This window comes from Schistocerca piceifrons, chromosome 7 (assembly GCF_021461385.2).
Source record: "Schistocerca piceifrons isolate TAMUIC-IGC-003096 chromosome 7, iqSchPice1.1, whole genome shotgun sequence".
In the NCBI taxonomy this organism is placed as follows: Eukaryota; Metazoa; Arthropoda; class Insecta; order Orthoptera; family Acrididae; genus Schistocerca; species Schistocerca piceifrons.
In genome coordinates, this window is record NC_060144.1 from 321,195,753 (window position 1) to 321,211,906 (window position 16,154).

At 43.9% G+C, this 16,154-nt stretch overlaps 1 protein-coding gene across 1 annotated transcript in view; it reads right to left on the reverse strand.

Annotated features, from left to right (window-relative positions):
* The window catches only part of LOC124805176 (acetylcholinesterase-like), a 111,222-nt gene extending 97,455 nt beyond the window's left edge, over positions 1–13,767 (reverse strand). The window contains exon 1 of the mRNA XM_047265663.1: positions 13,624–13,767. Within this exon, the coding sequence (XP_047121619.1) occupies positions 13,624–13,686 (63 nt within the window). The 5' untranslated portion in view covers positions 13,687–13,767. The remainder of the gene's footprint in view (positions 1–13,623) is intronic.
* Between the last annotated feature and the right edge of the window lie 2,387 nt (positions 13,768–16,154).

A 16,154-nucleotide genomic window follows, 5' to 3' on the forward strand; every position in this document is an offset into this window, starting at 1 on the left:
AGCTAAAACAGCTATTTTAAAGGTATGGTATTAATAATAGTAACCTACATATCACTAGTGGTTACTGATGTAATAGATTCAAGTAATAAGAGAGTCTTCTGTGGCAGTTTCAGTAGCATTACTAGAGGTAGTAATTCTAGTAGTAGTCGTACAAGTGGCTTTAGTCGTTACTTTCGTAATAGTACCGGCAACAATAGGTGCCAAAGCTTAATGTAAAATATGTACAAACGAATAGCTCAGAAAGAAAAGTCGTGGCTGTTTTTCTGTGAAAGGAAATTGACCTCCTTGTGGGAATAGAAATAGAAATGGTAGGAATAGGGGAAATATGGGGAAGAATTAAGCTGTGTCCAATTTACGAAAACCGTCCCAGAATTTGCCTCGTGTGATTTATGGAAAACACGGTAAGCGTAAATCTGGATAACTGGCAGGAGATTTGAACTGAATCTAAAGTGAGTCCAGTATGTTAGCACTGCACTACCTAACGGAAAATAAAGTGATACAGAACAGTATGTAGAGGGTGTTTGGAAATTCCCGTTACAAACTTCTATGGCTTGTAGAGGGGAGTGAATACGAATATTCTGAATAGGAACCGATTTCCGGAAGCCTACCGTTTTCGTGCTACAGCCGGTTGAAAAGATGTTTGCTAGGTAGGTTTGCAACAGGGTAGCCATGGTGGCAGGTGGTTACGTCGAATGGGCTGGCGTCATTTGATATCTATCCTACCTCTATGGCCTGGTTCAACGCTCACTCATGTGTCTGTGAGTGTTACAGAAAAAATGTTCAGTACTCGTTTCCAGAAACACCGACATGATCCTCCTGAATGGCGAAGTCGCCTTTATCAAGATCGTTCTCCATCGATTCCATTGCATACCCTTTTCGCCACAATCACCTAAGAGCTTCGAAAAGGGGACCTTCACAGTCAGCAGCCGTGACTGTGGTGCTGCAAATAGACGCCGCACACACGAGGCCGTACTGCATTACGTTGAAGAAAGCTCATCAACAAGCACATGAACAATTTATTTGGCTATCAGTGAGTGGAATTGTAAAACAAGTGATGTACTAGGCCACGCCTAATCAGCTACTTGTAAAAGTGGTCTCATTACCAATATGTTTTCAAATGGCTGTAGTATGGAAACGGTAGATTTAAGGACATGGGTTCCAATTCAGAATATTTACCCACTTCCCTCTACAAGTCTCAGCAGTTTGTAACGGGAAATTCCGAACACCCTAGAGATTAAGGTGAAGACAGAAAAATGTTGGAAATACAATGCATTGAATATGAAAAAATATTGCATATTCAGGTTAAAATTTAGCACACAATTAATCACATTAAAATGAAAATGTTATATTAAACAATTACATCTAAGCTAACCAGGCTGACGGCATCAAGCACATCCATGCCAAGGGCGTGCAACTTAACCTAACTAGCCTGAGGGCATCAAGCACATCCATGCCTAGGGCGTGCAACTGTGCGGTAGATGTTAAAATTTGAACTGCAATGGTCCATTATTGTTTTTGAGGAATCGTACTTCATTGAATGAATAGTAAGAATACAAAGCAAACATATACAAACGCCAAGCATCACAGTCAACGTACGGTTTCTGGATGAAGAAAGGGAAAAACTAAATAGACCCACTGAATAGAATCAGTGGCTTAGCACACAGGCGGAAGTGGAGAAATTCCACATCAAAAAACTGCGTCACTCTGTTACGTTAACGTTCCGCCTCTCGCACCAGAAGACTTTGCAGAGTCACTCCAAGCTGATGCAAGAAGACACTGTTCAGGACGAGTCAGATGTCTTTGCGTAAGGCACTCTAAGCTGATTGTGTTGACACTGTAGAAACCGTTTCTGAAAACACAGGATTTGGTACGCAGGGCGTCCATGATAATTAATTCAGACACATCACACATCTGATTCAGTTGTACTAACATTTCTTTGTACCACAAAGTGTATTGGCAGAACTGAAGAAGATCTCTCTAAATTAATTATCGTTTCTGGAAAGCTAAGTTATTACACAGCCAGAGCTGTCGAGCCACTGACACGACGGGGAAGCTCGTTGCAGGACGATTATGCTTTGCGCTTCAATCCTGTTTTGACTTCGAGGGCAAAAGCCCCAGCTTGTCAAAAATAACTACAGGCCAGCTTTGCATATACACTGACGGAAACCATGTGCAACACCAAGAAGGTGTTGTGCGACGTAAACAAAAGTTGGTGCGCGTGATTCTACATCTAAAAGATGGCGTCTATTCATATTTCACGCCAGTCTCATAAGAGTGGCGCTAATAGCGCCCCAATGAGGGTGCAGGCGAGGTTTCCTTTAAGTACACTCTGGACGTGGTGAAGTAACGTTACTCAAGAAAGCCTTTAAGATGACAAAGACGTAGAAGTAAATATCCTCGGAGCAGTGAAGCAATTTAAATCAGTTAATAAACGCAAGTTTCTGGCCCAGACTGTATACCAATTAGGCTCCTTTCAGTGTATGCTGACGCATTAGCTCCATACTTAACAATCATGTACAAACGTTCGCCAGACGAAAGATCCACACCCAAAGACTGGAAAGTTGCACAGGTCACACCAATATTCAAGAAAGGTAGTAGGAGTAATCCACTAAATTACAGGCCCATATCCTTAACGTCGATATGCAGCCCTCCAATACTAAATTGGTGATCCCTCGATGTCACAGAACATGTCCTACCAACCGATCCCTTCTTCTAGTCAAGTTGTGCCACAAACTCCTCTTCTCCCCAATCCTACTCAGTACCTCCTCTTTAGTTATGTGTTCTACCCATCTAATCTTCAGCATTCTTCTGTAGCTCCACATTTCGAAAGCTTCTATTCTCTTCTTGTCCAAACTATTTATTGTCCATGTTTCACTTCCATACAAGGCCACACTCCATACAAAAACTTTCAGAATCGGCTTCCTGACACTTAAATCTATGCTCGATGTTAACAAATTTCTCTTCTTCGGAAACGCTCTCCTTGCCATTGCCAGTCTACATTTTATATCCTCTCTACTTCGACCATCATCAGTTATTTTGCTCCCCAAATAGGAAAACTCCTTTACTACTTTAAGTGTCTCATTTCCTAATCTAATTCCCTCAGCATCTCCTGATTTAATTTGACTACATTCCATTATCCTCGTTTTGCTTTGTGTTGATGTTCATCTTATATCCTCCTTTCAAGACACTGTCCATTCCGTTCAACTGCTCTTCCAAGTCCTTTGCTGCCTCCGACAGAATTACAATGTCATCGGCGAACCTTAAAGTTTTTATTTTTTCTCCATGGACTTTAATACCTACTCCAAATTTTTCTTTTGTTTCCTTTACTGCTTGCTCAATATACAGATTGAACAACATCGGGGAAAGGCTACCACCCTGTCTCACTCCCTTCCCAACCACTGCTTCCCTTTCATGTCCCTCGACCCTTATAAGTGCCATCTGCTTTCTGTACGAATTGTAAATAGCCTTTCGCTCTCTGTATTTTATCCCTGCCACCTTCAGAATTTGATGCAGAGTATTCCAGTCAACATTGCTTAAGCTTTCTCTAAGTCCACAAATGCTAGAAATGTAGGTTTGCCTTTTCTTAATCTAGCTTTTAAAATAAGTCGTAGAGTCAGTATTGCCTCACTTGTTCCCATATTTCTACGGAATCCAAATTGATCTTCCCCGAGATCAGCTTCTACCAGTTTTTCCATTCGTCTGTAAAGAATTAGCGTTAGTATTTTGCCGTCGTGACTTATTAAACTGATAGTTCGGTAATTTTCACATCTGTCAACGCCTGCTTTCTTTGGGATTGGAATTATTATATTCTTCTTGAAGTCTGAGGGTATTTCGCCTGTCTCATACATCTTGCTCACCAGATGGTAGAGTTTTGTCAGGACTGGCTCTCCCAAGGCTGTCAGTAGTTCTAATGGAATGTTGTCTACTCCCGGGGCCTTGTTTCGACTTAGCTCTTTCAGTCCTCTATCAAACTCTTCACGCAGTATCATATCTCCCATTTCATCTTCATCTAGATCCTCTTCCTTTTCTATAACATTGCCCTCAAGTAAATCGCCCTTGTATAGACCCTCTATATACTCCTTCCACCTTTCTGCTTTCCCTTCTTTTCTTAGAACTGGGTTTCCATCTGAGCTCTTGATATTCATACAAGTTGTTCTCTTTTCTCCAAAGGTCACTTTAATTTTCCTAAAGGCAGTATCAATTTTACCCCTAGTGAGATAAGCCTCTACATACTTACATTTGTCCTCTAGTCATCCCTGCTTAGCCATTTTGCACTTCCTGTCGATCTCATTTTTGAGGCATTTGTATTCCTTTTCGCCTGCTTCATTTACTGCATTTTTATATTTTCTCCTTTCATCAATTAAATTCAATAATTCTTCTGTCACCCAAGGATTTTTACTAGCCCGCGTCTTTTTACCTACTTGATCCTCTGCTGCCTTCACTACTTCATCCCTCAAAGCTAACCATTCCCCTTCTACTGTATTTCATTCCCCCATTCTTGTCAATTGTTCCCTTATGCTCTCCCTGAAACTCTCTACAACCTCTGGTTCTTTCAGTTTATCCAGGTCCCATCTCCTTAAATTCCCACCTTTTTGCAGTTTCTTCAGTTTCAATCTGCAGTTCATAACCAATAGATTGTGGTCAGAATCCACATCTGCCCCTGGAAATGTCTTACAATTTAAAACCTGGTTCCTAAATCTCTGTCTTACCATTATATAATCCATCTGAAACCTTAGAGTATCTCCAGGGTTCTTCCTTGTATACAACCCTCTTTCATGATTCTTAAACCAAGTGTTAACTATGATTAAGTTATGCTCTGCGCAAAATTCTACCAGGCGGCTTCCTCTTTCATTTCTTAGCCCCAATCCATATTCATCTACTATGTTTCCTTCTCTCCTTTTTCCTACTCTTGAATTCCAGTCACCCATGACTATTAAAATTTCGTCTCCCTTCACTACCTGAATAATTTCTTTTATCTCATCATACATTTCATCAATTTCTTCGTCATCTGCAGAGCTAGTTGGCATATAAACTTGTACTACTGTAGTAGGCGTGGGCTTCGTGTCTATCTTGGCCACAATAATGCGTTCACTATGCTGTTTGTAGTAGCTTACCCGTACTCCTATTTTTTTATTCATTATCAAACCTACTCCTGCATTACCCCTATTTGATTTTGTATTTATAACCCTGTATTCACCTGACCAAAAGTCTTGTTCCTCCTGCCACCGAACTTCACTTATTCCCACTATATCTAACTTTAACATATCCATTTCCCTTTTTGAATTTTCTAACCTACCTGCCCGTTTAAGGGATCTGACATTCACTCTCCGATCCGTAGAACGCCAGTTCTCTTTCTCCTGATAACGACGGCCTCTTGAGTAGTCCCCGCTCGGGCATCCGAATGGGGGATTATTTTACCTCCGGAATATTTTACCCAAGAGGACGCCTTCATCATTTATCCATACAGTAGAGCTGTATGCCCTCGGGAAAAATTACGGCCGTAGTTTCCCCTTGTTTTCAGACTTATGAAAAAATTAAGCATCCGTAAAACGTTTTCCACTTAGTTATGAAGCATGTGCAACTCTGGGCGAGAGGTTAGAACTAGCAACGGCCTGAAGCGCGTGGCAGATACGGAAACAAATCACTTTCTTGTAACCTTGCTGAAAAGGCTAAAGGACAAAGTTGTTCCAAAAGTTATCACTTTACACGTAAGACTGAGACTCAGATAAGCACGACGTGACCATCTGCTACCCTATCACATCAGGTCAACACTAGATAACTAGAGTTTTCACATGCATCACACTTTCACATTCTGATAACTAACAGGCCAAGTAGCTGATAATGGCAATGTCTCTAGTGCGCCAGTAATTCTTTAGGAAATTATCTTCTTCGTTTTCTTCAGATCTAATTCTAGCTTTCTGTCGTAGAGAACCGACAGCAGCAAAGAATAATTAACTGTCAAAAGTTGTCGTGGCGCTGCGTATTTGTTCGTTTTAAATGGTTCCTGTGGTATGACATAAAGAGTTAGTTTCCATGTAGACCTCTCACTGACTTAGTGGATATATCGGTGTGCGTCTAGGTCTGATAGTAGTGCGACCTCCTGCGTGGTGTAGTGAGGCACGGCAGCTGGCGATTAAGGCTTGGGAGAGGGAAAGGAGTTTTCATTGGTACTACCAGTAATTTAATTTGGGTACAGTTCGCGGAGGCAGCGTGGCTATTTAGCCTGATAGCCTCTGCTCATATAAGTGGCTGTGGTGGTTGTTTCCTCCCAAAGTTGAGCAACGGAGTATACAGAGATTCTGTGGGATTTTCTGAGTAGTCGCTGGTGATACACTGGTTTTGGCGAATTTAGGTACACGAGCTATCAATTGATTGTCGTCTTGTGGACAGTTTCGGTGGTAAAGTTTGCTGTGGTAAATCCAGCGTGAGCCTGGTTAGAGAGAGAAGTAGATTGTAGGTGCTAAGTTTTTGGGAATCGGTGGAACCGATATCCTGTCCGTGTTGTACGATTAGTGGTCGCGGCTCGCCCAGAGGTAATTGGGTTGTTAGCCGCTTCGTTGAAGTGGGTTGGTGTGGTCGGTGTGCGTGTCGAGAAGGGAAAGCCTCAAACACATGTTCGTAGTTGTTGTTTAAATACCACTGTCTTACAGCGGGTCGAGAATTGGCTTGAATAAATACGAACTGTTTCACTATATTGTGATAGAGTGCACTAACAGTTAAGTGGATAACCGACGAGAAAATGAAGGAACCATTTTACAAGCAGCACGCAGATAAACAAAAACTTAATTAGCCAAAGTGACGAGTGGCCGAATTCAAGAAGGGAACTTAGCGGGTCGCGTATTGTCAACGCCTGAGGAGGTTCGGGATTGTTTTAAATTGTCACTTAGGGTTAGATTTCAAGTGGCGGTGGCACTTAGGGTTTTTGTTTAATTTTTTTATTACTGAATTTCCGTGTTATGGGGTATAGTCTTTGATGGCACTCGCTCACTTACGTGAATGGAATTGTATTGAAATACCTAGAGAAAATAAATTCAAGTTGTCTTGGGTTAATATAAACCTTAGTGTATTTAATTAGTATCTGGTGTATGCATATATATTTTACGAGAAAAGAAAAGGGTGAATTCCAGGTCACAAGTATACGCTGGTATTAGTAAGATTGCCTAATCAAAAGTTCATTGAGTGGAACCACGATAAACCTACAGAGGGTAGACATTCTAAAAAGTTAAAACGATTTCATTGATGGAAAGAGTGTCTAGGTAAATGAAAGTAGAATTGAAGTTGTCGTAGTTTGTTACGGGATGGTAAACGATTACACCAAGGACAAAGATAAGTAAATCTGTGAAGTACGCGACGTCATATTATTTACATACAAACGCTGGTCTAAGTGGAAAGAGATTTAGTGGTAGCATAAACTATTTCAGTTCTTGCAGATATTGGTGGAAGCGTCTTAATACAAACTGGTCATAACACGAGGGTATATCGAATGTGAATTTTGTAAGTAATTAAAAAGTTACAAGTCTTTTCCAGAGATAATGTACTGCGATTTGAGAATTTCGTTGTGTGGGAGAACAATTGCAAGCTAGGTGGGTGATTTATCTCGACATAATATAAACAGGTACTATATATTTAAAGAGATTTGATGCTTCAATTCGACCAGTAGCTTAGATCTACATATACATCCATACTCGGCAAGCCACCTGACAGTGTGTGGCGGATGGTACTTTGAGTACCTCTATCGGTTCTTCCTTCTATTCACGTCCCGTATTGTTCGTGGAAAAAAAGGATTGTCGGTATGCCTCTGTGTGGGCTCTGATCTCGAGATAACGAGAGTTGTTATCTGAAATGGCCTATCTCGTAATTACTGCTTGATATTGGTGATCGTTGTCATTAGAATGTTTGGATGTGTTTATTCGTAATGTAATCGTGTCATTGTTCGATCTCGACGTTGTGTAAAGTAAGGGTGCTGTCTTTCATTATTCTATATTCGAGCCGGCTGCATAGGCAGTGCTTGAGGTTGCCGCAGTAGTAATTATACTAAGGGTGATCTGGCTTCAATTTGTTACTTGAGAGTGCGAATACGGTGCGAGATAGACTTCTAGTAGTCGCCAGGCCCTCCACTCCGTCTGGAATCTTCTAAAATAAGATAGCGATCCGCAGTCATAACATCAACTGTGAAATTAAAAACTGTACCTAATTAAAGGTGTAGTGGTCGATTGGTTCGTCCAAGTATTTTGGGCGTTAGGAAGCCATACATTAACTGCGTAGCGACGTTGGTACAGTACGATCCATTGTCGTTGTAGGTTCGATTTTTGCTAACGCCAGTCGGCGCATTACAGTCTTTGGCGACCTTGGCGCAGGATGTGCCTAGCCTCAGGCCATCCTGAATAGCAAGACGTAGTGAGACGGTGCTGGATGACGGAAGTTAGTTTGTCGCACGTCGTTGCATTGTTAAAGGTTATTTTGAGGAGGTTTCTGTTGCTAGGAGACGAATTAAGTCATCTCTTCACCGAGACACCTCACGTGGCCTGCCTAGCGGACTGGCCGGTAACATTCCAACCAAGTATAGGTTCACATTCACGGTTTGACAGTAGTTGTTGTCAACAACAAAGGCGCCACGGTTGGTGAGTCAAACCTGTTCTTTCAGACATGTCCGAAAGAACAGACACCATTTTGGTCCAGCAACCAGAATGAATTAAGGCACAAAGTAATTGTAGGCATTGGCTGCGAGCAGATATTGATTTTAAATTCGTTGGGAAGGTTTAAAATTTATTCCAGACCGGAATTCATACCCGGATCTCCTGTTTAAGAGCAATATGTGGTGACCACTGCGCCATCTAGACACAGTAGACATCGCAACAGCACGGGCTACTTTAGCGCATCTTCCGCCAGACCAAAATTCCCAACCTATCCACACACTACTGACGTAGTGAACCTTGCCCATTATCCTCATTACTGACGGCATATTGCCGATTCCTGTAAGAGTTTGAGCCTGGTGTGCATGCGCACGAAAGATATCATTGAACGTCCTCGCCTTTATTATATATATGTGGAGTCTGTTCTTTGAGACATGGAAAAGGGGCTCTGCATCTGTAGTGTGTGAATAAGTTGAGAATTTGGATCTGTCGGTTATCCTTGCACATGCGATGACCACTGAGTCTGGATGGCGCAGTGGTCAGGGCATCTGCTTAGTAAGCGGCAGACCCAGGTTCGAATCCCGGTCCGGCACAAATTTTCAACCTTCCTCATTGATTTAAATCGATGTCACCTGACTGCCAGTGTCTGTAATTCCTCTGTGTCTTCAACCAAGTAAGTTGAATAAGGAAAGACTGGAAGGAAAAGACCTTCCAGTAGTAAAACTATGGAGACTCCAGGCCAATGTAGCGACTCTCCTGGGCTCGTGACCCAAGACAACGAGAAAACCATGGCCTAGTCAGATGAGTCCCGATTTCAGCTAAGAGCTGATGGTAGGGTTCGAGGGTGGCGCAGACCCCACGAAGACATGAACCTTGTTTTCAACAAAGAGTACGCAAGCTGATAGTGGCTCCATAATGGTGTGGGCTGTGTTCACCCTGAATGGACTGGATCCTCTGATCCCACTGAACCGATGGTTAACTGGAAATGGTTATGTTCGGCTACTTGGAGACCATTTGTTCCCAAACAACGACGGCATTATTACGGATGTCAATGCGCCATGTCACCGGGCCACAATTGTTCGCGACAGGTTTGGAGAACACTCTGTACGATTCGGGTGAATGATTTGGCCAGCTAGATCGCCCGGCATGAATCCTATCGAACCTTTACGAGGCATAATCGAAAGGTCAGTTCGTGAACAAAATCCTGCACCGGCTACACACTTTCGTAATTACGGACAGCTATAGAGGCAGCAAGGCTCGATATTCCTGAAGGGGTTTTCTAAGGACTTGTTGAGTCCACGGTATATCGAGTTGCTGCACTACGCCGGGAAAAAGGAGGTCGGACACGATATTGAGAGGTATTCCCTGACTTTTCTCACCTCATTGTATGACTGAATCTTGTTCAAGTTTAATGATAAATTTTCGATGTTTTCAAGTCTCTACCGTTCCGATGAGTTTGAACTCCCGCGCGCGCCTCTGCCGCTGGCACTTCTAGTGGTGCGACTATCGCGCGTCCTATATGGTGCCGCCTGCCTTCTGCCGCGGAGTGACGTCACGAGTTATCTTACCGCCACCAGTTGGAAACCTGCAGCGACCATCGGCGGAATCCTCCCTCCCCTCCCGCCCCCCTCACCCACCGCCGCCCCTCCTCCCAATGGAGCCCTAATTGGACACATTTGTTATCGGGGGCTCAGCACCATCAGTGGTGTCGTCTACCATCGGGTGATCTAGTGTGCTAGAAGTCGGCTGCTCTGGCCTGTGAACTGTGATGTGCCTCGCTGCAGGACTGCTGGGTGGCTTCATTTATTATCCAGAAACTCTTCGTTCGTGATTCAGGAAACAGTTGGTATGGCTGGCGAAAGACAAGTTCGCTGTCTTAAGTTTGTCTGTGGTGTCTACAATCTTATCGGTTGCTGTATTTCAGCGGAGTTCAGTTTGAGTACAAGACATAAATTTTATTGACTATGTTCATAAATGTGAATAGTGTTTTTTGCGCAAAGGAATTTTTTTTTTTAAATTGAGGCTTAACGTCATTCATGTCACAGCAGTATTTTACTGTAAGTGGATAATCACAAATTTATAAATTTGTGTAACAACCTTGGTTTGAAACTTCCTGGCAGATTAAAACTGTGTGCCGGACCGAGACTCGAACTCGGGACCTTAGCCTTTTGCGGGCAACTGCTCTACCAACTGAGCTATCCAAGCACGACTCCCGCCCGGTCCTCACAGCTCTACTTCTGCTAGTATCTCGTCTCCTACCTTCCAAACTTCACAGAAGCTCTCCTGCGAACCTTGCAGAACTAGCACTCCTCGAAGAAAAGATATTGCGGAGACATGGCTTAGCCACAGCCTAGGGGATGTTTCTAGAATGAAATTTTCACTCTACAGCGGAATTTGCGTTGATATGAAACTTCCTGGCAGATTAAAACCGTGTGCCGGACCGAGACTCGAACTCGCGACCTTTGCCTTTCGCGGGCAACTGCTCTACCAACTGAAATACCCAAGCACTACTCACGCTCCGTCCTCGCAGCTCTACTTCCGCCAGTACCTCGTCTCCTACCTTCCAAACTTCACAGAAGCTCTCCTGCGAACCTTGCAGAACTAGCACTCCTGGAAAACCTTGTTTTACCATCGTGTCTTTCACAAATTATTGTTGTTACATTTTGTAATGGATGAGGAAGTTAATGAAATACATCCATTTTACTGTTTTAAAATTATCCACTTCTGTTTTGAAAAAACGAGACACACAGAAGCAATGGTATGCAACACGCCATGATAAGAGGACGTGTAGAACAGGGGAACCGTAATGAGTGTTTTAAATGGCAGAAAAGTGGCATGCACATGGGTCCAACAGCGCCCTCTTTTGTGTGACCGGACACGTCAGCGTTATGCAACGCTCAGTCGGTGCGGAGGTGTCATAAGAAGCGGAATCCTGTAACCAAGCACCACCATGGCTCGCCGATATCACGGGGTGGAGTATCGACATGTGAGTGCGTTCGAGCGGGACAGAATGATTTTTCACTGGGAGACGGGTCTGCCATTCTGTGGCATTGCCTGTACAGGACACGCTGCTCCAACAATGAGGCGTCTGTGGAACCAGTAGAGAAGAGAGCACCGACAGGGCACTGGACGACACAGCACGAGATGAACGTCATCTTCTTCGCTTGGCCGTAACGGACCGAACAGCTTCGTCCCTACATTTGGCGCGACATTGAATCACTGCAACGGGTGTGGACACGTCTGTGGCTGTGGTTCGATGCCCTCTTCTGAGAGCTGGACTGGTGGCACGCATGTCACTGCGACGGTTTCCATCGACCAGAACCCACCAACGCCGCAGAGACCAATGTACACGTGAACACCGGAACTGGCGTGCTAAGTGGCAAAATGTAGTGTTCTCGGACAAGTCCCGCTTCAACTTGTCCAACAATGATGGCCTCATACGCCTTCGACGCCGCTGTGGTGAACGCAGTCGGGCGGACCGTATTGTTGAGCGGCATAGCGGACAAACGCCAAATGTGATGGCATAGGGCGCCATTGCCTATAACAAGAGATCCCGCCTCCCACGTCTGGAGGGAAATCTGAACAGATACAGCCACTTCATGGAGGTTTTACAGCTCGAGGCACTGTCCTTTCCACATGCCAGATTTCAGCAGGAGAACGCCCGGCCCCATGTAGCGAGGAATGTGCAAGCCTTCTTCGAAGAGCGAGGGGTACCACTGCTTCCCTGGCCTGCCCGTTCGCCTGAAATGTCACCCCTCCAGCATATCTGGGATATGGTCGGTCGGCAACTTGTTCGTTCTGGTCCTCTTGCAGCTACAGTTGAAGCTTTGTGGTCGCGCCTAGAAACCGCGTGGCAAAGTATTCCCCAGCATCATATCCTGATGCTCTCTGGTACAATGCCACGGCGTCTAGCGACACTGATTGAAGCGTATGGTGCCGCTAGTCCGTTCTGAATTACCAGAGTCACTGGCATGCACAGGTCTGTAAATCTTATCATTTGTGTAGTGTCATGTCCCTAATCGGTGGAATAAATTTTATTGTGATCACATCTCTCGGTCTTGGTGTTTCACTTTCTCCAAAGATTAGTGCATTTAAATTGAGCGAGAGTTTTGGAAATACAATTTTAATGTGTTTTGAAAAAAAAGTATCACACTCACTTCAACCTAGCCCCCCATTCACTTACTCCTTAACACAAATGTTTTATAATCTGTCTCTTCAGCTAGAGGACTGGTACTATTTCCGTTTCTATAGTTGCACCGTCTGCAGAAAGGACAAAATTTTAATCCTCTGACAACACAAATGTGCGATATGTCAGAAACAACAAAGGACCCAAATAAGACCCTTTGTTATACCACACCTGATCACTTTGAAGTATGGGTAACCACTGCAGTGCGATCATCATGAAACTGGTGCATTCTACTTTCTATCTCACACCTACCTTTAAAGCTACGAACTTGCCGTGTTCACTATTCCAATAACATTCCATCCTTTATATGAGAATATTGTGCTTGAAACATTCAAAAGCCTTAGATGAGTCTTAAAATATTGCGAATAATAACAGATTCAGGTTTATTGATTCTACTTCATTATCCCTAAGCTAAAAAGATCTCGATGACTGTTCCATCTACAAAGGTACAGCAATGTCTTTGGATGACAGAAAAACAGATATAAATTATGAAATAATGGAAGAATTGCAGTCTGATTTTTTTGCCTCCATTGCACGTGTCTCGTTATATGCGTATGGACAGAAACATAATTAGTACCAATACTGGGACATTCTGTACTTTTCATGACATATTTCTCCGCCCATATGCTCTCAAAGACTTTCCTACGACTATTTCTAAAAACTATGAAAGAAAAAAAACTCCTACATGCTTGTTTTTGTGGCCTTATGAGCGTGCTTGTTATTTTACCGTCAGCTGCGAGTCAGTCCCGCCATGGACTCAAAATCATTCGAAAAAATATTTTGTATATTGCGTTGAATACTCACATTACAGGATGCAGCAAGTGCCAAGACGAAAATGGCACCAAGTGACAAGCAGAAACCGTCCATTTTGCGTGAAGTGTTCCTGACGGTGGGAACCTTCAGACTGCGCTGACAAGGAAGTTTTCTCAGGCCTTTATAACTGAAAGTCATCCTCATAAGAGCGCCGCGTTCTAACGGTATCGGACACTTGAAGCTGATTCAGCGAAATAATGTTGCTTGGTGGTCAAAGAAGAGATAGGAACGAGTGATATCCTTTCTGACGCCACCGTATAAGTATGGTCGTTACATAAAGGTACCAGGCCAAGAAAAGGTTATCTCGGCTTATTTCTCTCGACCTCACACAAGTTCACTCTTGCCCCGGATGAGATCGTATCTACGCTACTGGCCATTAAAATTGCTACACCACGAAGATGACGTGCTATAGACGCGAAATTTAACCGACAGGAAGAAGATGCTGTGATATGCAAATAATTAGCTTTTTAGAGCATTCACACAAGATTGGCGCCGTTCGCGACACCTAAAATGTGCTGACATGAGGAAAGATTCCAACCGATTTCTCATACACAAACAGCAGTTGACCGGTGTTGCCTGGTGAAACGTTGTTGTGATGCCTCGTGTAAGGAGGAGAAATGCGTACCATCACGTTTCCGACTTTGATAAATGTCGGAGTGTAGCCTATCGCGACTACGGTTTATCGTATCGCGACATTGCTGCTCGCGTTGGTCGGGATCCAGTGACTGTTAGCAGAATATGGAATCGGTAGCTTCAGGAGGATAATACGGAACGCCGTGCTGGATCGCAACTGCCTCGTATCACTAGCAGTCGAGATGACAGCCATCTTATCCGCATGGCTGTAACGGATCGTGCAGCCACGTCTCGATTCCTGAGTCAACAGATGGGGACGTTTTCAAGACAACAACCATCTGCACGAACAGTTCGACGACGTTTGCAGCACCATGGACTATCAGCTCGGAGACCATGGCTGCGGTTACCCTTGACGCACAGACAGGGGTGCCTGCGATGGTGTAATCAACGACGAACCTGGGTGCATAAATGGCAAAACGTCATTTTTTCGGATGAATCGAGGTTCTGTTTACAGCATCATGATGGTCGCATCCGCGTTTGGCGACATCGCGGTGATCGCACATTGGAAGCTTGTATTCGTCATCGCCATTCTGGCGTATCACCCGGCTTCATGGTAGGGGTGCCATTGGCTACACGTCTTGGTCACCTATTATTCGCATTGACGGCACCCTGAACAGTGGACGTTACGTTTCAGATGTGTTACGACCCGTGGCTCTACCTTTCATTCCCTGCGAAACCCTATATTTCAGCAGGATAATGCACGACCGCGTGTTGCAGATGCTGTACGGGCCTTTCTGGATACAGAAAGTGTTCGACTGCTGCCCTGGTCAACACATTCTCCAGATCTCACACCAATTGAAAACGTCTGGTCAATGGTGGCCGAGCAACTGGCTCGTCACAATACACCAGTCACTACTCTTGATGAACTGTGTTACCGTGTTGAAGCTGCATTGGCAGCTGTACCTGTACACGCTATTCAAGCTCTGTTTGACTCAATGCCCAGGCGTATCAAGGTCGTTATCACGGCCAGAGGTTGTTGTTCTGGGTACTGATTTCTCAGTATCTGTGCACCCAAACTGCGTGAAAATGTAATCACAGGTCAGTTCTAGTATAATATATTTGACCATTGAATGGCCGTTTATCATCTGCATTTCGTCTTGGTATAGCAATTTTAATGCCTAGTATTGTACTTCGTGAGTGTTATTACCTGTTACACCACCGCTGTCAATATTATGTTTTCCGGGTATGGACTGCCACTTTTTGAAGCTACAGAGTAATCACCTGTGAGCGTTCAGTATCCCCTGGTGTTAGATACTGGATATACAGTATGTGTATAGATCGTTAACTACAATTAGACTTTGTAAACAGATACTTTCGTCGTCACTTGTAGTCATATGAGGACGTTCTGACAAGTAAGGCCTCCTAATTTTTTGTGTGAAGACTCTTAAAGCTTTTTAAATTAAAAAATGTACTTAACATTCAACATCTTTACTCCTCAGGATTACATGTTTATTTCGCAACACAGACACGCTAGCTGACCGTTGTGGCCGAGTGGTCCTAGGCGTTTCAGTCCGGAACCGCGCTGCTGCTATGGCCGCAGGTTCGAATTCTGCCTCGCACATGGATGTGTGTGATGTCCTTAGGTTAGTTAGGTTTAAGTAGTTCTAAGTCTAGGGGACTGATGACATTAAATGTTAAAGCCCATAGTGCTTAGAGCCATTTGAACCATTTTTGAAGCAAATGTGTTACGTTCGCAACTTCCGGTCCGGGCAGTACAGAAAAAAACTCTGATGATAGGCACAAAGCCTCTCCATACACCCCGCTCTGGAAGTCCTGACGTCTGGTTTTCACACAGTTTGGAGGCCAAACAAAACCAGTGGCAGCATGAAGGTCCAAATGTTTTCATGGCACATGAATGCGGTCTTTAATGTTCTGTGCCATCGCTCCAC